At 40.7% G+C, this 22,603-nt stretch overlaps 1 protein-coding gene across 1 annotated transcript in view; it reads left to right on the forward strand.

Moving 5' to 3' along the window:
* Positions 1 to 22,603, forward strand: part of KIAA1217 (KIAA1217 ortholog) — a 278,742-nt gene that overhangs the window by 4,735 nt on the left and 251,404 nt on the right. The window contains 1 exon segment of the mRNA XM_064479399.1: positions 6,020 to 6,303. Coding sequence (XP_064335469.1) covers positions 6,020 to 6,303 — 284 coding nt within the window.

Below are 22,603 nucleotides of genomic sequence, written 5' to 3' on the forward strand. Positions count from 1 at the left end.
GCAAGCTTGGAGAGTCCCAGACATTCTGCTCTTTGCTCCTCAGTCTACTCTAAAATTGCCCCATCAGTCTCTGTCTCTTGTCTTGCTTTATCCTTCAGAGCACTTATCACCATGTTGCATTTATATTACAGTGTTTGTTGTCTGCCTTCCTAATTATAAAGTGGTTCATCTCTGAGGGAAGGGAATTAAGTCTATCTTGATTACCATTCCGCGACATCTCCAAACTTTTCAGTGTACGGAGCGGGCACTCAATAAATAGTTGGAAAAATGAATCACTCAAATCAATCAACAAAGCAGCAATTGAGACAAGAATGCTTTTCTGGGTAGGGGAGGGGCTGTTGCTATTTGGTCTAAAATCTCTACCAGAAACCTTCTGTTTAATTTTTAAAGTGTTTTTTTTTTCTTTAGAGAAATATTCCATAAGTTGGTTTCAGCTGTAACTTCAGTGCCAGTCTGTATAGTGGTGATCTGTGTAATATTAACAAGGGGGCTGGAACACTGACGAGCTCTGTGTGCCCCCAACAGACTCCATGATACACATGAGTCAGATAACCTGACTACTGTAACAACCCTGTCTTCTCTGTGGTTTAGTGTAATCAAGGTTAACTTCTTTTGAACACAGTGGAATGTGGCTGTTCCTGGCTGGGCGGATCTGCTGGGTGGCTTACCTCCAGGCGACTCTGGGACCCAGGTTCCTTCTGTCTAGCCATAAGGCCATTCCCCAGGGTCCTGGAGGCTTCTGCTGGAGTTTTTTTGCATTTAACTGGCCAAAGGGGAAAGTGAAAGGGCACGGAAGATTATTCAGGAAATCAGGGACCAGGTCTAAAGGTGGCCCATTGTCACTTCTGCCCACATTGCATTGATCAGAATTAGTACAAGGCCCAGCTAGATGGAGGGGACTGGAAAATGCAGTTTTCCATGTGTGCCTAGGAGGATGTCATGATTTGAATACACAGAAAGTCTGGCTGCTGCCACGGTAGGTCTGGATAGGTTGTACAGCCAGACAAAACAGCAACTCCCCACTAAGTTCAGGTGCAAGAGAGCATCTCGGCACAATTTAAAAAGCAACACTTTAGAGACAGCTAACCAGAAGCCACTATGAAGCAGTGGGGGACTCCTTCAGTAGGAGACTGGGGCCTGCCTGATCTGATCCAGGAATAGAACCTCAGGGAAGTCAGTCATCGGTGCTGTTCCTGGCTCTCAGGTAGGAAGCAGGTGTGGAATGTTTGAATAATGCAAGGTCCAGATCCGGGGCTGTGGGTCAGCTGACCCAGCCTGGCAACCTGAGCGGGGGTAGGGTGCCAAGAAGCCAGCCTCAGCAGCTCCCACCGTCTCCTGACTGCAGCAGGATCTTCTGTGTGGGTATCCCATCTCCCATAATTTGGGTGACCCATCTCCCATAATCCTCTGCCTGCTTGCTACCTGCTCCCGCCAGCCCCCACTTTCTGCTTTTCCTTTCCAGAAGTCTCCATCCCACCCAGGAAGCCCTTAGAAACTCAGGAAAGTCTCTTTCTGGCCCTTCTGCTCCCTTCATTCCCACCTCTGCTCCAGGGGACGTTGGAGGGTCTGTTCTCCACTGGAAGCGCCCATCTTTGCTTTTTGCCCTGCTTAAAATGAGCTGCAGGAGGAGCTGTGCTCCCTTTGGGCAGTGCAGAGGCTGGGAGGGGCACGAGGGGAAAGCTGGTAGCCTTGTCTTCAGGCTCCAGCTTATTTATTTCACATGGATTCCCAGAATAGCCCACAGCTAGGCACACCCATCCTTAACTGCTAGCACCGAAGTGCATTCCAGACAAAGGGTAGAATTGTATTTCTGTTTCCATGCCTTGAATAATCTGTCCAAGTGGGTAATGGGACTCGGGATCTCTGGCTCCATGCGTGGAATTGTGACTAAATGTCCTTTGCTGCTCCCCTTTGTTTCCTTCTCAGCTGAAAGATGGCATCCTCTCCCAGTGACTGGAATGGGAGAGGGGTCCCTTCTCCCTCAGATGTGGGAGTTGGTAGCTTCTGAGAACTGAGTCACATAGAGGAAAAACCTCAAGGGACCTGGAGGCTTTGTGTGGAACGTGTGTTGGGATGTTGTGGGTGAAAGTGGAGCAGGTGCCTGGCGTGGGGTGGGAGCTGGTAGGGCCCACGGCTGAGTGAGCCGCAGGGCAGGAAGGTGTGGATGGGAGGGAGGGGGCTTGCAGGACAATTAAAGGCACAGTCCTTAGCTCCTGGTACGTGAACCCTCGGTGCTATGTGCCGCTGTCCTTTCATTAAGCAACTGGAGACATTTTAGAAGAAGCCACCAGACAGAAAAATGGAAAAGTAACGTAAGATTGACATGACCTTCTTTGTGCCAAGAAAGGAAGGGGGTTTCGAGGGTCAGAAAGTTGGGGCTGCTCAAAAGTGAATGTTGATAAAGTCTTTGACTTTGAACTCCAACGCACCCCCTCCCGGCTTCTTCCCCAGTTTATTTCAAAGATCGTGGAAAACTTTTTTCAGTCTCCAAGGGGCTGGCTGTTCTGGCTGTTTTGACCTCTTCTGAGAATCCTTCGATGAAACAGAATAGTTCTTGTGAGTCTGTGTGGCAGAGCAAGGCACAGTGGAACTTTCTGCCCTTTTTGGGGGGTAAGGAACACAGGTGTTTATCCTTATGGGTGGATGTGGATGTTTGAGTCTTATGTCCATGTGAGGAGATTGCCTTCCCGGAGATTCCATCCTCTAGCTGTCCTGGATAACTTTTTTTTCTTTTAATTGAAGTATAGTCAGTTTAATGTTGCATTAGTCTCTGGTGTACAGCACAGTGATTTATTTATATACACATACATATTCTTTTTCATAATAGGTTACTGCAAGATATTGAATATACTTCCCTGCCCTATGCAGTAAGACCCATTGTTTATTTTATATATAGTAGTGTTTCCAAATCCCAAACTCCCAATTTACCCCTCCACCCCATAACCATAAGTTTGTTTTCTATGTGAGTCTGTTTCTGTTTTGTAGATAAGTTCATTCATGTCACTGTTTTAGATTCCACATGTAAGCAATATGGTATTTGTCTTTCTTTGTCTGACTTACTCACTTAGTATGATAATCTCTAGGTCCACCCATGTTGCTGCAAATGGCAGTGTTTCATTCTTTTTTATGGCTGAGTAGTATTCTATTTTATGTATATGTGTATATATCCATATATCACATATATATATATACACCACAATTTCTTTATGTCCTGAATAACTTTAAAAATATTATTTTCATGTCAAAAGTAATCTTAAAGATCTGTTTGGAAGTCAACAGTGTTATATCAAGTATACAACAATGTTGGCTAATATAGAACTCATGTGTACACATTCACTCAAAAAGATAAGGCTAAACCTCTTCAGATTGCCCATGTATTTCCCACCTGAGATACAGCATTTTGTACATCTGGCTTTATTCAATAGATCCTGTTAACCTCTGTGTCATTAAAGAAGAAACCACAAAAAAAGGTAGCCATTATGTGAGTCCATATAATGAGAAGGTAAACTAAATAAATGGAATTATAATTAATCTCCTAATAGCTTTTTTTTTTCCAACTCAATGATATTTATTGGATGCTTACTAGTGACTCATATGAACTGAGTGCTAAGGGACATTCAAAAGAAACACATGCATAGAAGCTCACAGAGAGAGTCAAGTTCTCTTCTCACAATTTTCTAACTGATCCTGCAGTGTCGATAGCTCAGGTAATAGGATCAAACTCTCTCTTTTGTAGGTAGGAAAGCAAGACAGAGGCACTGGATGCCTGGCTGAAACCACATGTGGAGTAAGCAGTGGAAGGGGGACTGGTACTCAGGGCTTCGAATTCCTACCCTCATCCCCTTCCCTGCTTAAGTACTTCCCTCAACAGTTGCAAGTAACTTGAGGGGTTCTCATGTTCAAGGTGATTTTCAGTGGAAGACTCCTCACGATTTCAGGAAAGGGAACAATTTATACTCATCCCTCTAGATCCCAGTTTCAGTTCCATTATTTCAGCAGTGATTCGTGCCCCACTGATTTAACACTGGGTCCCACAGCCTTTTTATGGGTCAGTTTCTTCAATATCTTTTTAACCAATAGTTCCATTTTTCTCCTCCTTCTGAACATCTTGCTGAAACTAATGAAAAGTAGAATGAACTAATTGGGCTATTTTTTCCCTTCCCTTTCCTCATCAGTGTCTGATGGAGATGCTATAATTAGCAATGTAATGAGAAGTGAAGGATAAACAAGAAGAATTATCCCCAGAACATGCATGTGAGGGCGACAAACTGGAGCTGGAAAATGAGTCCAGGATTACAGTATTTTCTGTGTCTAACCAATGGATGTTGCACCTGCAGTTCTAGACACAGGCATTTCCAGGCAAAGAAGAGGGAAACTGTGTTGGTGGCATTGCTTTGAGAGGAGCTAGTTTATGTGTAAACTCTGGACACCTGTTGATTTACATTGCTGGCGTGAAGATTATCTGAGACTCAACTCTAGAACTCTTAAATATTGGATCTCCTTTCTATCCTTAACTTTTAAAGACAAATGAGTAAATAAGCTCTTATTGGAAACTAGAAGGGTGGGTATAGCTCAGTGGTAAAGTGAAGGCTTAGCATGCACAAGGTCCCGGGTTCAATCCCCAGTACCTCCATTAAATTAAAAAATAAAAAGATTGTAAGCTTATTTTTTTAAATAATTTGGGATAGATTTAAAGGATCTAGAGCTAAAAGACTCTGCATATCTAATACTAGTCCAACCATCTTCATTTTATTAATGAAGACAGTGAGGCTGAGAGAGGTCAGTTTGTCCTCCATCTAGGATTAAAGGCAGGACTCCTGAGCCCCAGCCCTGTGCTTTTTCTAGGGAATTCAGTGAACAAGGATGCCTTATTCTGCCTGCATCTGTAACACTGTATAAAGTCTGCTCTCCCTGAAGAGAACCTGGCAAGCTTCTAAAGTATTTAGAATGCTCATTACTTTCTTTTCCTATTCTGTTTTGGGTTTTTTTTTTTTTTTTTTTTTTTTTTAAAGAAGTAACCCTCTTTCTCAGTTCACTGGAATATTCAAACCTGACACTCCATTTGCCAGCCGCTGAGAGGGAGTGGAGATTCCCTGTCCACATCCTGCACTCGAATTGTCACCGCCTGCCTCTGTCGCTCAGATCTAAATCACTTGTCTCTCCAAGGCCAGCTCAGAGGCCAGGCATCTAGGTCAAGACCTTCAAAACTCACCGTATCTTTTCCCTTTTTATTGGGTGTTCGAGATAAAGTCCACTTCAAATAAAATGTGTCTAAACCTTTACTTTCCACCCCTTTGATTATTACCTCTAATAATATTTGTATGCTTGCTTGGTTTATGCTAATAGGGAGAAATAGAATTTCCAAGTGGTTCAGTGTCAGTGATTATAATAGCTATTTTTGGCCTTGAAGATAAGACAAATGTTTCAGAAACCACCTTCAAATTAGAAAAGTACAAGAAAATCCTGTTACCAGGATGGAACTGTATTTAAAGCTAAAGAAATTATCAGAATCCCTGAAGTTAACTTTTCTATAATTACAAATGAAGGTTAAGGGTAACCCAGTTGGCCACAAGCTAGTCTGACCAGGTGATCTCATTTTGAATAACCTCAGGGAAAGAGTCAGAAATTGTGGTTTTTGCTGCAACACCTTCATTTCTAAAGTGCGGTTTTTCATATTTCTTTCAATTGTTGATTTTTTCCCCTTCTGGCCTCAAAAAAAAAATCTGAAGATTATACTGTATAGCACAGGGAAATATATACAAGATCTTGTGGTAGCTCACAGCGAAAAAAAAATGTGTCAATGAATATATGTGTGTTCATGTATAACTGAAAAATTGTGCTCTTCACTGGAATTTGACACAACATTGTAAAATGACTATAACTCAATAAAAAAATGTTTAAAAAATTTTGCTGAGTTGCATTCATACATTAAGAACTGCCACAAGCCATCTTAGGGTTCTGTGAATGAGGTTGCTAGTTGAAATCATTCATCATGAGCTGTATCTTTTTTTTGTTTTAGAACAAGGAAAAAGCAACCTGCAGGTAACATCCTTAGAAGATGCAGAATGTCGCAGAACCAAGGAGCGCCTTTCTAATGGAAACAGTCGGGTTTCAGTTTCCAAATCTTCCCGCAACATCTCAAGGAGACACACCCTAGGTGGGCCTCGAAGTTCCAAAGAAATACTGGGAATGCAAACATCGGAGATGGACAGGAAGAGAGAAGCTTTCCTGGAGCATCTAAAGCAGAAGTACCCGCATCATGCCACAGCGATCATGGGCCATCAAGAGAGGCTGAGAGACCAGGTACAAACATGCTGCCATTTCACTCTGCAAAGCTCTGTTTTTCCTTCTTCTTCCACTTTTCTTGAGATATAATTGGCTAGTAGCACTTTACCATTAAGGCGTACAGCATCATGATTTGACTTACATTCTTTGTGAAATCGTCAGAATAAATGTAGTGATGATTCGTCAGTTGTCTCATATAGATACAAAATTGAAGAAATAGAAAAAAAATATTTTTTCCTTGTGATGAGAACTCTTAGGATTTCTTCTCTTAACAGCTTTCATATGTAACCTACCGCCGCGTTTGTGATTATTTCTCATGTACATTACATCCCTAGTAGATATTTATCTTATAACTGCAAGTTTGTACCTTTTGACCACCTTCATCCAATTCCCCCTCCCCCTGAAATGCTCATTCTTTAATGAACATGAGGGAAAGCAAGGAGACGTTCAGCTTAGAGGGAAAAACATAGTTGAGTGGACAGTGCCACTACTGTGTTGTCCCAGATCTCTTTTGGAACTTTGAGGGGAGGAGGCAGGTTGCAGAAAAGGCTTGACCTGAAGGCTCAGCCCTCTTTACCAGCAACAGCCAGAGAGAGAGGAGAGACCCAGAGAGCATGCAGTTCTCCTAAAAGAGGGTCCCATATTCAACCACAAATAGAGCTAAAATGCAGGCCATGCGGGAATGTCACTTGACTGAGTAAAGCAGAGGGCCAACTAATATACACCCTGATAGCACTGAGTGCTTAGCATGGTGACAGAATGAATGAATGAATGGATGAATACACAAATACATTTCCAGGCTAAAACAGAGCACAGAGGGATAGACTTGTGATAAACCCCTTTTCCTTAAGAAGCTGACATGAGGGTCTTGTTTTCTACTTTTTTTTTTTTTTTCTTTTTAATCACAGATGTTTTCCTTTTGCATGCTTGGCTTTCTGCTGTCACCAGCTACCTGTTTTCTCAGGTTATCTTGACAGCCACACAGATATCACCCAACTGTGGCTTGGGATGCTTTTGTTTCTTGTCTGTGAGCAGTTCCTTTTTAGCAGACATCGCCGGTTTAGGGTCACAGGAGATGGGAGGCTGGCCTCTTCTGTAGCCCCCACAGGCATGCTATCAGATGGGCCTTTGAGGATGGAGGACACAGTAAAGGAGGCGGAGCACACTTAGGGATGCGCATGGCCTGGGAGGAGGGCTGACTGTTACTGTTTCGATGCTCCAGGTAGAGAGACAAGCTCAGTGTTTTCCATCTGCTCTCTTGTCAGTCATTACTTATAAAAAGTGATGGCTAATAACTCGGCTTTTGATCATCTGTGGAAATGGAGACTGGCAGCCGCCTGAATCATTGAAATCTGTATTTTATCCTCGCTCTCATCTTCTCCCTTAGTTGGAACCTTCTCTGCTTTGAAATCTTTATCAGAGTGCCTAAAAGTGTGACATAGGCCTTCTGAACTGTGTATTGAAAAGTTCACATTGCCAAAAGGCAGTAGGCCCCAAAGAGGAGAAAACAAACAGGAATCTGGGTTGATGTGGAGATGGGCAGACTACTCTTCCAGTAATTAAGAAAAGGATGGCCAACCTCATTTCAAGCATGTATAGAAAATACACCTGTTCTCTTTTATTTCTACTTATCTACATTTATGTATTCATTTACCCCCTCCCCCAATGTTACTGAGATATAATTGATATATAACAAAAATACCCCTGTATCTGTTAGTGATGCTGGTCACTGTTTGTTTAATTAATGGAATTTGTGCCTCTTTCCATGTCATAATGTGTGAGGCACCACACTTTACCCAGCACAGTTCAGATTGAGGAAACTCAGGCTAGTTACGATTAAACAGTTTGCTAAGGGAAAGTTGGAATTTTAATCCAGTTAAGCCTGAATCCTTGTTTGTTCCACTGGTCCATAAGTTGAAGATCATTGTTTACAGAGCATCATCTGTTCTGTACGTGGGATGTTGGGGACATGGTGAGGGCATGTGTGTGTGTGTGACTACAGGGACAGAGTCCTAGGTGAAAGGGGCTAGAAAGTTCATTATGTGTTGAATGAGGAAGCTGAATATATATATATTTTTAAGGTAAAAATGTATTATTTTACTGGGAAATATAGAAATTAGTCTGCCAGAAATGGTATATTTTCCATTTTAAAAGATTTCGGTGATGAGTGTTACTGTAATTATTTGTGAGGTCATAATTATTGTGATGGCTTTGGATGAAACTTTTACATGGGGAGCCTAAACGTGACCAGAAGGTTGTAAACGGTGATGGTGTCAGAAGACAGGGAATAATGAATGTGGCTTAGTGACCTCAAGCTCCAATGTCCTGTCACTCATGTCTCCACCATAATGTCGTCTGGCCACGGCTGGTCAGAGGCCCCTTTGCTGGGTAATTTGAAATGAATTCTTGTGCATCCCAAGCTGGCCATCTAGAAGGGGAAGGATTTGCATGCATGGATCTGTGTATACGTTTTTCATTCCATTGCTGTGTTGGCTGACGAACTCTACTCTGCACAGTAAACATCGGAAGATGAGCTGAGGTGATGGTTTAGGAAATGCCTACTGACAGCATTTCACCTTCTATGTCTTTTTCATTCTTTTTCTCCTCTTTCCTCTTCTCTTCTCTGCAACACCCTTGCTTCCTCCCTGACCTCCTGGCCATGGATTATTCCAGGCTTCCTTTGCAGGAAGGTCACGTGACCAGCCATCAGGGAGAATGCAAATAACACAAGCCTGATGCACTTTCCAGATACGGGGGTTCTGAACACCACGCACTCTTCTGGTGGCTGTTTTCCTGCCTGCTTCCTAGAGAAAGGGGCCTTAGGAAGAGGAGTTCCAATGAGAGAAATCAAGATGAATGTGATGGAAATGCTGTACCCAGCACTTTGCATCACTTTGCACATCTTGGTGCTGAGGAAATCCAGGTTCTAATTCCTTGGTATCAAACATAAAGAGAATTAGAGCATGTGTTATGTATTGAAATATGAATTCAAACACTTGAAAGATTCATGGTTGAAAACTTATATTTGCATCTTTGAAAATAAGTCAATCACGAATTTTCTTCAGTCTAAATTATTAAGAAGCAATAAGGTTTTCTTACCTCTCTTCTACCATCTTCAAAAAATGCTGATGGCCACCATTGCAGCAGAGTGCTTGTCTGCGTAGTGGTAGATGTCATCTTCACTGACTCCCCAAAACACTTGTGCAGGGCAGCCAGGCTGTACAGCTACACCGTCTGGCGGCTAAAGGCTTGGCTGTAGGGTGAGGCAGGACTGGGTTGGAATCCAGCCCCCACCATATGCTCCTTGTATGGTTTGGGGCTAGTAACTTCGTCTTTTTGTTTCGATTACCTCATTTGTCAGGGACAGATAATACCTCTAGCAAAAGAATTGGGAAAGAAAATGGTGAATCCTCTTCCTGTTTCAATGGCATCTCTTAGTATTAACAGTATTCTGATTTCTGATTCCAGAGGCGCTTATTTTCAAATTAGTATTTAACATCATTTCACTTTTTTTAATCGAAGCCCATTTGAGTACCTGGAGAAGTTAATTTTTCCTGTTGTCGGAGCACAGTTTTATTATATTCCTGAAGCTTACTTGTGTTTTTCCTTCATGAAAAGCTTAAAATTTGGATTTCTTTCACTTCTTCATCACATGCATATTTATTTGGCACCTACCCTGGAAAAGGCATTGTGAGAAATACACACAGTGAGGCGTGGTCCCTGCCTTCAAGTCAGTAAAAGAAATAAGATGTTTGTGTACAGAGACTAGTCCTTCAAATCCAGCCTAAGAGTCACACCTTCTGAGCTGGTCATTGCATCCTGCAGTACCTGCATTCTGGCAGGTCATCATGCTTTTATTGTACTTTTCCTTTATATTGTAAACTGAGTCAGCAGATCCCATGACCATGATTTGATGGGAACTGGAGTGAAGTGGGAGGCACTGGGTGAAAAACTAAAGGTCTGAATGGAGGGGAAAAAAAGGAATGGACTTTACCTTTGCAGGCATACTTTCTGTCATGTCACAGCAAGGCATAAGCTGGCCACAGTCTCCTTCAGGAAGCAGCAAATCTCCACAGAAGTACAGTGAAAGACATTCCACTACACTGACTTTTTATTATTATGTAAAACAACTGTAATATGCAAGATGACTGAGAAAGAGTTCCCTTTAGTTTTGAGTCAGTGATTCATAGAGTAATTTTAACTGTGAAAAAAAGCTTTAAAATACTTATCAATGTCAAGTGAATTAAATCTGAATTATAAAATTAAAGTTGAATCACTCTTATATTAGTACTCATGGTAATGTGATAATTCAAAGAATAATAGGATCAATTTAAAATTTTTAAAATTGAACAATACAATCTAAGAGTAATCCAAATGTAGTACAATACTTAAATCACAATATTTTCTTTTTCACCTAGTAGTCTTGATTTATACCAATTGATCTTAAAAATAAAATGATTCTCTAGTGAGAATTGTCCTGAAAGATCAATTTAGTGATAGTAATGATGGAAAACTGAAATATTAAAAGGGCGTAACAAATGCCACCTTCTTTCCAGAAATCTACAAAACAAACTGCTATATGGGAAGTAGAGGAAACCTATAAAATGTATACATCCAAACAGTAATTCACAGCGAAGTGAATTAGAGCACATTACAGATAAGTAAATTCACCTGTAAAAACTGGTTGACTTAATTTTTCTACTACATCCTGTCTTGCTCGCTCTATAGTCTCCCGTTAGTACTGCTCTACTTGACTGCATTCCACTGTATTAATTTCTAGGTTACATCTGAGGTTTACTAATTCTTCTGCCAGCTTCTTTTTTTCCTCCTCTAGTTTTTCACATTTCTTTTGCACTACATTTGTAGATAATAGCTCCTGTTGACAAAGTTTTTTTTTCTGCCTCGAGATGGAGAAATTTTGAAAATGCAGATTCCAGTTTTGCTGTAAGATCAGCATTCTGCATGAGGAAGATAAAATTGTTTGGTAATGAGGTTAGTAGACTGAGAACAGCCTCTCCCATCTAGGGGAGGCTTTTGGAAGGCAAGAACCTTGTCTAGATCACCTCGTAAAGCCAGCGTTTATAGGAGTACACAACCTAAATGAGGCACGATCACTTTTTGCTGTCTGAATAAGTGAACAACCTAATGTTTCTAATACTGTTAGAATGTGATAGGTACTGTTTGGTACAGGTGGAGGGGGCAGGGAATCCAAGGATTAAGAGATTGAGTTAGGCAGTCAGACAGGATTGAAGCTAAGCAGCTAAGGAAGGCTAAGTCATTTCTCTCAAGTCAAAAGCACAGGTCTGTGGTCTTCCCATTCATTTCTGACCTTGAGCTTTGCTCCCTCTGCCTTTAATTTTTCTAAAATTTTGATAGCAAATTAGGTAGGTCACACGGGTCAAGCAGTAGAGACGTCCTCTTGCCATTTCTTTAAAAAGAGAAGTCTTACCCAACTCCAGAGCATATGAGATAACCATAGAAAGTAGATTTCTATATATATTTTATATTGAAAGAAAGTTACTTTTTTGAAATAGCTCTGAGTTTGGAAAAGTCTGCAGGTCCACCAGTTCTCATGGTCATGGTCACTGTGTCACTGTACAGTTTGGAAAAGCTCTTTTCATGTCTTCACTAGTGAAGAAACAGATGTCCAACAGGCCTCTCACCTGTAGAAACCAGCTGCCCACTCTTGGTCTCAGAAACTCTTCTGAAAACATTTTTTCAGTCTTTTCCCAGTTATCCACAGAATTTCTATTTAACTAACTAGGTACAGAGTACCTGTTTTGTGGTTAAAATTGATTTTAATGTGTTTTATTTTATCTAATGTGGTCAAATCTTTGGCAGAAAGAGGAACACAGTTGGCCTTCTGTATCTGCAGGTTTCACATCCTTGTATTCAACTGACCACAGATAGAAAATACTGGAAAAGAAAAGTTCCAGAAAGTTCCAAAAAGCAAGATTTAAATTTGCTACACTCTGACAACTATTTATGTAGCATTTCCATTGCATTTACAGCTAATTATATAGCGTTTCTATTGTGTTAGGTGTTATAAGTGATCTAGAAATGATTTAGAGTCTGTGGAAGGATGTGTGTAGGTTATATGCAAATCCTATGCTATTTTATGTAAGGGACTTGAGCATCCTTGGGCTTCGGTATCTGAGGGGGGTCCTGGAACCAGTCCCCCGTGGCTACCTGGGATAACTGTACATTTTAACTTAGAAGTTTGATGAGTTCTTCCACTCAATACAAAGTTGAGAGAGCTGTAAAGGTTATTTCCCTTTAACACGATCATTGTGGATGGTTAGAATAAAGGAGATAAGAACATGAACCATGGGACTATCTGAAATGGGGTCAGGGAGGCATCTTGTCCGTGGTCATGCTGTCAGAGTGCCTGCATGCCTCCCTCGTGCCTCTTTTGTGTCCATGTGGAAAGAGCAGTAGGGCTGTTTTCTCCGTGCCTGGTGAGGTTGGCACCGCTCATCGTTGTCCGCTCTAGTCCGGTGTACCTGGTGCCACATGGAACTACGCTGCCAGCTGTGGAAATGAAAACAAGGAAAGTACCTGTCTGTTTACTCATAAACATCTCAAGGTCTAGTTCACTCTAGTCTTTTTAACAACCTCTAAAGCACTTTATTCGTTGGGGAAGAGCTGTACCCTGGAACTTGGAATTGGAAGCTTTGGTTCAAGCTCAGCATTATCCATTTCTCCACTATGGAAAACAGTATGGAGATTCCTTAATACACTAAAAATAGAGTTACCCTATGATTCAGCAATCCTACTCCTGGGCATATATCCAGAAAAAAATGAAACCTCTAATTTGAAAAGATGTATGTTCATAACAGCTCTGTTTACAATAGCCAAGACATGAAAACAACCCAGGTGCCCATCAACAGACAATTGGTTTAAGAAGATATGGGGTGTGTGTATGTGTGTGTATACACACACCATGGAATATTACTCAGCCATTAAAAAGAATGAAATGCCTTTTGAAGCAACATGGATGGACCTAGAGATTATCATACTAAGTGAAGTAAGTCAGACAGAAAAAGGCAAATATATGATATCATTTACATGTGGAATCTAAAAGATAATACAAACAAATCTATATACAAAACAGAAACAGACTCACAGACGTAGAAAACAAGCTGAGTGGTTACTAAAGAGGAAAGGGAGTTGGGGGAGGGATAAATTAGGAGTAGGGGATTAACAGATTCAAACTACTATATATAAAATAGATAAAGAAAAAGGATTTACTGTATATTATAGGGAACTGTATTCAATATCTTATAGTAGCCTATAATGGAAAATAATCTGAAAATATATAACTGAATCACTGTTGTACACCTGAAACACAATATTATAAACCAACTATACTTCAATTTTTAAAAAATGTCCATTTGTTTGACTAACATCTCCTTTTCAGATAATATATAGTTGATTTTGTCAAGAATGATGGAAAATTACACAGTTAAAGACAGAAGACAAGAGAGGTCTTAACTGCATTTGAATCCAAAGAGTAGGTCTTAAGCAAGCACTACTTTAAGTTGGTGAAATGAAGGCATTCTTACTCCTGTTCCTTCATAACTCACTGAAAGCAATTAAGGCTGTTAACAATGGAAAGAGAAAGTTGGGGAAAAAACTTCATCTTGCAAGAAACAGGGAAATGATCAGGAAGTGTGGAATGTTTTTGTGGAAACCCAGTATTCACAGAATGTAGAAAGTGAAATAGTTTTTTGTTTTTTGTTTTAAAGAAAATGTGCTACCAACAGTTTGTATGATCTTGACCTCACCTTCCATAGACCAAGCTTTTGGATGAAAAGCAGAGTTCATGGATGAGAGGAGGCAATGTTACCAGATCAGAACACTCCCAGACACAGAAAGCCTGGGATTTAAAGGGCCATGTGCTGTGTGTTTCATGGACACTCAGTGCCACGGGATTGAAGAGTGAGGGTAACGTGATTTTAGCGCAAAGAAGTAACATGCTATTGTGGCGAGGGCATTTGATGTCACAGATCAGAGACGGGGGTGCAGGCTGCCCCTGCTGACTTCTCCCTTTTGCTTGCTACCTGTCAGGAGCTGGCCGGCCCCATTCCAATGGGAGTTATTATTTAAAAAGGCGTCAGTAGGAGTGGTAGACCTTAAAACTGGTGTCAATCAGGGTGATCTTGATTATGCTGCATAACAAGTAAACCATGTAGGTTTTTTTGTGTTATGACACAAAAACATTTTATTTTTCACACACACAGTCTTTTATTTGGACAACTCTCCCGAGAAGCTGTCCTTGCAAATAACTTAGTGATTCAGGCTATGTCCATCATGTGATGATAGCATCTTAACACATGGATTCCAAGTCATCATGAAAAGGAAAGAAAGAGCTAATGGTTTTGCACAGACTCTTAAATACATTGGCCCAGAAGTGGCTTATGTCAGTTTCCTCCCCCAGAGCATCTTGGTTCTAGCACTGACGGGGATGTTGGGTTTATCCAGATTTGGGCTGTGAAATGTAGTTCAAGAAAGAAATCCCGCTGTTTTCTTATATCAGCTTTCCCAACTGTAATGAATGGTTTTACCAGCTTTGATGTAGGCAGCACTTTATACCGATCTGTACAATAGTCTCAATCGCATCTACGTGTAATATAAATCTGCGTGTAATGACATCATCCTTTTAATTGAAGTAGCGTTGATGTACAATATTTTATAAGTTACGGGTGCACAATATAGTGATTCACAATTTTTAAAGGTTGTACTCCTTTGATAGTTACTATAAAACATTAGCTTTATTCCCTGTGTTGTACAATTATATCCTTATAGCTTATTTTATACATAATAACTTGTACCTCTCAATCCCCATGAAATGGCAACTTTTGGCTTATTTTTTGATGAATTTTATTGTATCCTTGCAGAACTTGGATCACGCTGGATCACACCTCATGCTGTGAATCTCAGGGTATCAGTTTATACCTTGAGGGATAGATGTACTCTCTCCATCCTGTATGAAAAACTCCAAATTAATCAGTTTTTTTGTGTATCACATTTGTCTCAACCCTGATCAACCTGGATATGTGAAAGTGTTTGAAATTCATAAATATGCATCAATATTCATGGATAGATGTATTAACAAAATCTGGAAGGTAAGGCTAATTGGAACTAAAGATACACTAAGACGATAGACCATTCAGTTAGTGGAAGCCTTAGGCCACGGTGAAGGTCCGGTAAAAGGCTAACATTGTCGAGGGGTAGGTTTTAAACAATTATACTTGTTTTCTAAATTAATGCACAAATGGAAAGCTTATAAGTTAGTAAAGGAAATAGACCCCCAGCTAAGAATTTCCTCTTTAGCACTGTTAATTTATTCTAATCCAAAGTGGAAAATGATGGTGGAGTAGCCACAATTAGCAGCAGAATCGTATTTAGCTGTTTGAGCTAATGACTGAGTGGAGGTTCACAGACTAATTTCTTACCTAAACCTTAAGGGAAAAAGAAACAGCTTCTTGGCAGGTAAGAAATCTAATACAGTGTATGCAGAGCAAATAGTATTTACACCAAGTCACAATAGGAAGAGGGAAGAAAGACCCTTACAGAGACTGCTGTGAATGTGGAGAATCTTAGATAAATGCCCAGCTTTTCTTTAACACTGTTTTCTCAGATACTGTCTATAGTGGTGGAAACGTGGAGAAGACCCCCAAGGAGAACATATTATTGGCAGCTGCTAAAATAGTGACACTTGTTTTTTACACATATTAGTAGGGTCCATCCTCCCCAAAATCTTGTGGAGTAGGCAATATGTATTTTTGAATTTCCTTAACAGGATGGGAGACGGAGGCACAGAGCAGCTGGATCTTGCCCAAAGAGACACAGCAAGCAAGTGGCATGACCAGGGTGGGGACCTTGCTTTTAACCTCCAATTATCCCATCTCCCCGAGGGGTGACAGAATCCAAAGATACTCTAACACATAGAAGACGTAAGGAAGGATTGGACTGAGGGACCCAGTTTGCCCAGTGTCAAGATGTAAGAATTGAGTGGTTCTTGGATCGGCTGACATGCCACCTCCTGATTAGATCAGCCTTTAGTACTTTGGGGGAGAAAAGGAATTTGGCACAAAAGAAGCAATGGCATCAGTAGTGGTGTGTCCCTGAGAAAGGTAAAAATTGAGAAAATGTTACCGTCACCAGAGCAACGCCTCCAAATGAAAGGAGCATGTGTCCTAAGGGAATTTCATGTTGTATTTAGAGAACGTATGTTAGTGTCTGGGTGAGTGTGTGTTTAATGAACTAGCAAAGGCCTGTGAATAAAAATTGTGACAGGATGGAAAGAGTCAGTATGAAAACAGTTTCTTGTTCTCAGAAATCCCAAATAATACTGGATATGTCAAAGGGAAATTAGAGTGTGGTCAGAAACGATAGTCGTCTGAATGTGGGTGTGATGGAGAACAGTAGTAAAAAAAAACAAGCAGAAAGAGCAGCCTGACACTCAACAGATGATGCTTCTCAAGGGACTAGATGAAGGAGCTGGCCTGGAAATAGTTCCCAGAAGGCTGTTATTTTGAATTGTGACTTAGAAGATGGGAGAAGTAAGTGCATTTCAGCAGATTTGGAATAGTTCGGAGTAGGACGTGGTGGAGACTCAGTGAAAAAAAAGACTAAATTCAAGGGGTTGCAATTTTTAACTCAAAAAATTGACTTCAAGTTGGCATTAATCATCCCAGGATACAGAAAAAGAGAAGAGGAATCCTGAATGGGGATCATTTATCATGCCTGGCTTTTGAGCCATTGTTAATTGGGTACTACCAACCCCTGCACTAGCTTTCACTTTAATTAGTGTTGTGGAAGGGCAGGAGTGTTATATTAAGAAGAACTCTGCCAAAAAAAAAAAAAAAAGAAATTAAAATAAGATTCCGACAGAAAATCTGCTAAAGGGTGCCTGGAAGTAGGTGGAAAAGTTAGGGGGCCTCAAAAAGCAAAGTATAGCTATGCAGTGGCAGGAGACACCTGGAAAGTGATCATTAGGAAAACCTAGAGAAAATTGCACTAAACTTGATGGAAATTTCAGTACTGAAGAATCCAAAAAAGAGCGATGTGATTCAGTCCAGTGCATGGATGCAGAGCTTAGATTATAAATGTCAAAGTTGTCCTTCCGTCTCCTCACTCAGCAGGCTCCCTTTTTTTGCTGTTACTCATTCTTCCTCCTGCAGTGTTTTCTCGGATAAATTCAGTCAAAGGGTTATTTATCACGGTCCTACACTATGAGCTTGGCATCTGGCAGTGTATAAATTGTAGAAAACACAATACCTGCCCTGCCAAGGATACATCTCTTTAGCAGAAAGAGTACCAATTTTTGAGTCCAATAGGAATGAGTGTTTATGTGCTGGGACACTCAGCATTGTCTTTTGCAGGCAAGTCAGTCCATTTCCCTGAGGCTCCTTTCTTAACCATAGAAATGAGACAGATAATAGTGCTGTGGTGCTGGTTAGATGAGATAATACATCACCACTTTTGCAGGTGTTGAATGCATGCCCAAATTCTTCTCATCAAGAAGAGCATTCTTGTGGGGAAGTGAAGGCCAGTACCATCAGGGCAGCAGGAGACAGTGCACGTCCTAAGTCCTAAATTGCAATGATCTATACCAGCGTTGGAGAGGCGTGTATGCTACAGAATCCTAGAAATCCTCAGGCTGTTAAGAACTGTTTGAAGAACAGGGAGGAAGTTTCTAATTTGGGGGACACTCTTGGTTAACCAAAGTTAAATGAATTTCTATACGCAGGACTGGTCAGACCTTTTGATATGCTAAAAGTCTGCTGTGGATGTCAGTTTGGAGATCTGGGAGTAGGAATTAAATATACAATGTTTCCCAGATCTATTTGGCCACAGAATTATTATTTTGGGGACTTTTGTTTTATGGGATATATTAGAAAATGGTGGAATGGAAGGTGAAAGCTTACATTCAGAGCAGTGGGAGATTTCAGAGAGGGAAGATTTCATACAGGAGATAAGAAGTTGAATGGAGCGGAGGGTATAGCTTAGCGGTAGAGTGTGTGTATGCACAAGGTCCTGAATTTAATTGTATCATAGCAGAACTTAGATCACACTGGATCACACCTCATGCTGTGAATCTCAGGGTATCAGTTTATACCTTAAGCACCTCTGTGAAAAACAAACAAATAAACCTAATTACCACCCCCCCCAAATTTTTTTTTTATTATTTTTAAAAAAAGTTGTTGAATGGAGTCTCATCGAATGATTGAGGGTTCCTGGAGACAGGAGACTTGTCCTCATCATCCATTCCCTTAATGCCCAGTACAGAGTAGGTATTCAGCAAATATCTATGGCAAAGATATTGACAGATTATGATGTGCATGTATCTTTTTGAATTAGAGTTTTGGTTTTTTTCCGAATGCACACACAGGAGTGATCTTAGGGTAACTATTTTTAGTTATTTAAGGAAACTCCATCCTGCTTTTCAGAGTGGCTGCACCAGCTTACATTCCTAGCAACAGTGTCAGTGGTTGTATGTTGTAGTTTTGCATTTCTCTAATAATTAGCACTGTGGAGCATTTTTTCATGATCATCTTTGGAGAAATGTCTATTTAGGTCTTCTGCCCATTTTTTAATTGGGTTGTTTGTTTTTTGATACTGAGATGTGTGAGCTGTTTGTATATTTTGGAAATAAAGCCCTTGTCAGACATATCATTTGCAAATATTTACTCTCAGTCTGTAGGTTGTCTTTTCGTTTTGTTTATGATTTCGTTTGCTGTGTAAAAGCTTGTAAGTTTGATTAGGTCCCATTTGTTTATTTCCACTTTTACTTCTTTTGCCTTGGGAGACTGAGCTAAGAAAATATTGCAGCAATTTATGTCAGAGAATGTTTTGCCTATGTTCTCTTCTGGGAGTTTTATCGTTACCATGTGAATTATAGGCAATTTTATTAAATTAGGGATAGTAGTCCCTAGTGGCCAAGCACATGAGTTTTGGATTCAAATCTCGGGTCTGCCTGAATTCAAATCAAGACTCCCAACACTGAATAGCTATCACTCAAATCCTAACCTCTCGGCTCACTTTCTCTTCCTGCAATATGGGGTATTAATCATTCTTGCATCATACTATTGTTATGAAGTTTAAATGAAGTAAGGATTGGTTATTTTCATTATGAAAGTACTTTTTTTTTTTCCTACTCAAAGTGGTATTTCTCCTCTACATGATAATTTCTAAGACATGTTTTTTAAGAAACAAAAATTTAGGCCATCAATGGTGAGAGCCAACCTCTTTCCCCTGTTATTTGTATTCCTGTCTTTCCATAGACTTTTTCAGTGAGCAGTTTTTTTATGTCTGTTATAAAATAGGTTTGATGAAACAAATGCAAGAGAAAAAATCTTATTTGCCATCCAAGTCAGTAATGGGTACCTAAGATGTTGCTAAATTTAGAAACAATGTAGCCCATCAACAGGGATATATTGGGCTCTGACTTGGCTAATGTGGTGTTAAGTTGCTATCAGGCAAGTCTCAACGCTCTTAAAGCTCCATCCTGCTCGATGGTTTCCCCATTTGAGAGACGGTAGGAAAAATCATTACTGCACTGGTCACCTCTCAGCAAATCTGGCTATGTCTGCCCAGCCCTCACACGTGTTGTCCTTATTTCTGAGATTTCTGCCTGAAACTTTCCCCCACTCTAAGTAGTTCAAGATCCTCACACATCACAGTGATGTCATCATTGGTTACAAACCCTTCAGCCGGTGATGAGTGAATGGGTCAGTTGGGTTGCTTTCACATCTGACTTATTTGTGGGACTGTCTCTGTTTGCCTACCTTCAGATTCTGTCTTCTCACACTCTTCCCCAAGCTTTAATTCCGTAAGTAAAAGCTGAGATATTGTTGTTTCCTAAATAACCCAAAGGAAAGATGCAGCATAATTTATAACCACTGTGATGGCTGCATCAACTCTGCATGCTCCTCTCCCTAATGGAACTTTGAGGAATAAACGTCATTGAATAAAGCCTCCACTTCATTTTTGGATTTCACCAAACAAAGCCTAAGTCTGGTTATATGTTGTTTCTGTTTGTTTCACGTTGTTTGTTTCCCACTGAGTAGAGCACAAGCATGGGCTTCATCGGGATGTATTTTCATCTCACAGAGGCAGTAATTGAATCTCTGACAGTAGTCTTGCCTCCGAGGAGCGTTCTGACTTGGGCTGCTATATTAAACCAGGATAGTTCTTGGTTCCCTTGGAAGGTCATGTCCCATCTGTTGACTGTGAGCGATGGCAGTGCAAAACTCGCAGAACTGTCAGAGCTGGGGAGCCAAAGCAGCTTCTTCCTCAAAAAGAGTCGTTCTGTGTTTGTGAAGGTGGTGCTTTGTGAAGGTGACTCCTCTTTCTGCAAATACCTGGGCGGGTTCAGCAAGGTGTGGGGGTGCATATTTGCTCTCTGACCTGGGAGGACAGATCTGCTGAGCCCGTTGAAGTTTGCAGCCAGATCCTGGCAAGTTAAAGCAGGCTGCGCTGTGAGCCACTGCTCCCAGGACTCTGCAGTGTCGTGGATTCTGCTGGAAGCTGCCTTCAGGTGCTTCCCTGCTCCCGACTCAGCCCTGCTGAAGAATCTTCTGTGATGGCATTTGACAACCATTTGACAACATTATTATAAACTCTTGTGGGTTTGAAGCAAATGCTATTTTAACCTTTCTGGTACCCAAGTGTCGGCAGTCTTGGACTTGAGAGCATACCTGAGGGGCCCCATAAAATTTGGGATAGTGAAAAGTGAATGAAAGAAAGAAGGACTGAATACCTTAGAGCCTATTGACCCTTCCCAAGAAAAGTCAAGAACATGGATTTCAGTGCCATCATGGTAACAAGGTATAAAGGAAGACAAACGTACAAAAGACATGAGTTTGTCAGGAAAGAGTTAAAAAATTCTCAACACCTCCTACCGCCTGTACAAACACGGAGGCCAAGAGAAAATGCGCACACACACACACACACACACACACTCACATTCCAGCAAAGAACCTGTTTTGCAAGTTTTGCTGGTAAAAAGAAGGAAGGGGGTTGCTGGGGAGCAGAATGAAAAAGCCTTAGAAGTACCCATAGAAGGGTTTTCAAAACCTAAGTTTTCAACGTAACTTTATCCTGCAGAGAGAGGCACAGGGACCACTGTAGGGTTTTCTTTGACCGATTAAGTGCATTGTTAGACAGGGAGGGGCAGATTAACGAATGCCTATAATTTTGATCATTGTTTTCTGCAAAACAGCTCAGGCTTTGAAAATGAAGCCATCGTTATTGGCAAAGTTTCTGCCAACAGCACAAATTATACTGTGCAGAGATCCAAAGCCCCTCAAAAGGTTTCATTAATGAGCAATTTCAGACGATTGTTTAAGTCTTCACCCAACAGGTAACGTTGGTGTGTAGGCAGGTGGGGTTCGGGTTTCCGTGGAGATTTATGATGTCACGCTTGAAAGAGCGTGTCAAGACAGCCAATTTAACGAGCAGCTACTCAAAAAGTCCTATAGGCTGGAAGTAGCTTTTATGCAAATGACAAGAGCTTCACTGGGAAAAACTGCAAAAGAAAACAGTAGAGACATGGAGGGGGGGTTTACCTGACAACTCCGAAGAATAACCCGGGAGTCCATTACAGACGAAAACTTCCAGAAGCCGAATTAGATTCTCCCCTTTAACTGCCGCTTCACCTACAGGTACAGGTAAGTACGGGTTTTGTTTTTTTTTTCTTTTGAGTTATTGCCAAAAATTATTTGGAAACATTGAGGTCTGTTTCTATGCATTGTTCTCTTGGCAGAAAACACTGAATCAAGAACCACAGCTTTCCCACACTGAGTATTTGTGCTTCAGGGCTGTTTTTTTCAGGGCTTTTTTATTGAATGAACTGAGATTTTTGAATAGAGCTGAAAAGCAAGTGATGCTTTATGCATTTTGCTGATTCTGCCCTGTGAATAATGTTGTAAAAATGCCTAGATAAGGGTTAGAAGGACGATCTGAGAATTGAGAAACTATATGTATTTGTGGATTATTCCCAGATGTTGGTTTCTTTCTCTCTTTTTTTTTCTTTAACTCTTAGAACAGATCTGAAATTGGGATGATGTGTATTTCTGTATTTTTGAGTTGCAAAATGCCAAAAATACAACCCATGGAATGTTGCAGAAACAGTCAGGTTTACGAACATTGCACTTTTTTTTCCTGCTTTTTTTTTTTCCAGTGTGTCTGTATACTTTTCTCACAGAGGCATTTTACAAGACTAGAAAAATATCCTGTTTGAGATATCAGAGTTTCTGGACTTAAGGAAGCAGGAATTGTAAATTCTAAGAAGACAGATAAAGGCTTC

This window comes from Camelus dromedarius, chromosome 26 (assembly GCF_036321535.1).
Source record: "Camelus dromedarius isolate mCamDro1 chromosome 26, mCamDro1.pat, whole genome shotgun sequence".
NCBI classification, from domain to species: Eukaryota; Metazoa; Chordata; class Mammalia; order Artiodactyla; family Camelidae; genus Camelus; species Camelus dromedarius.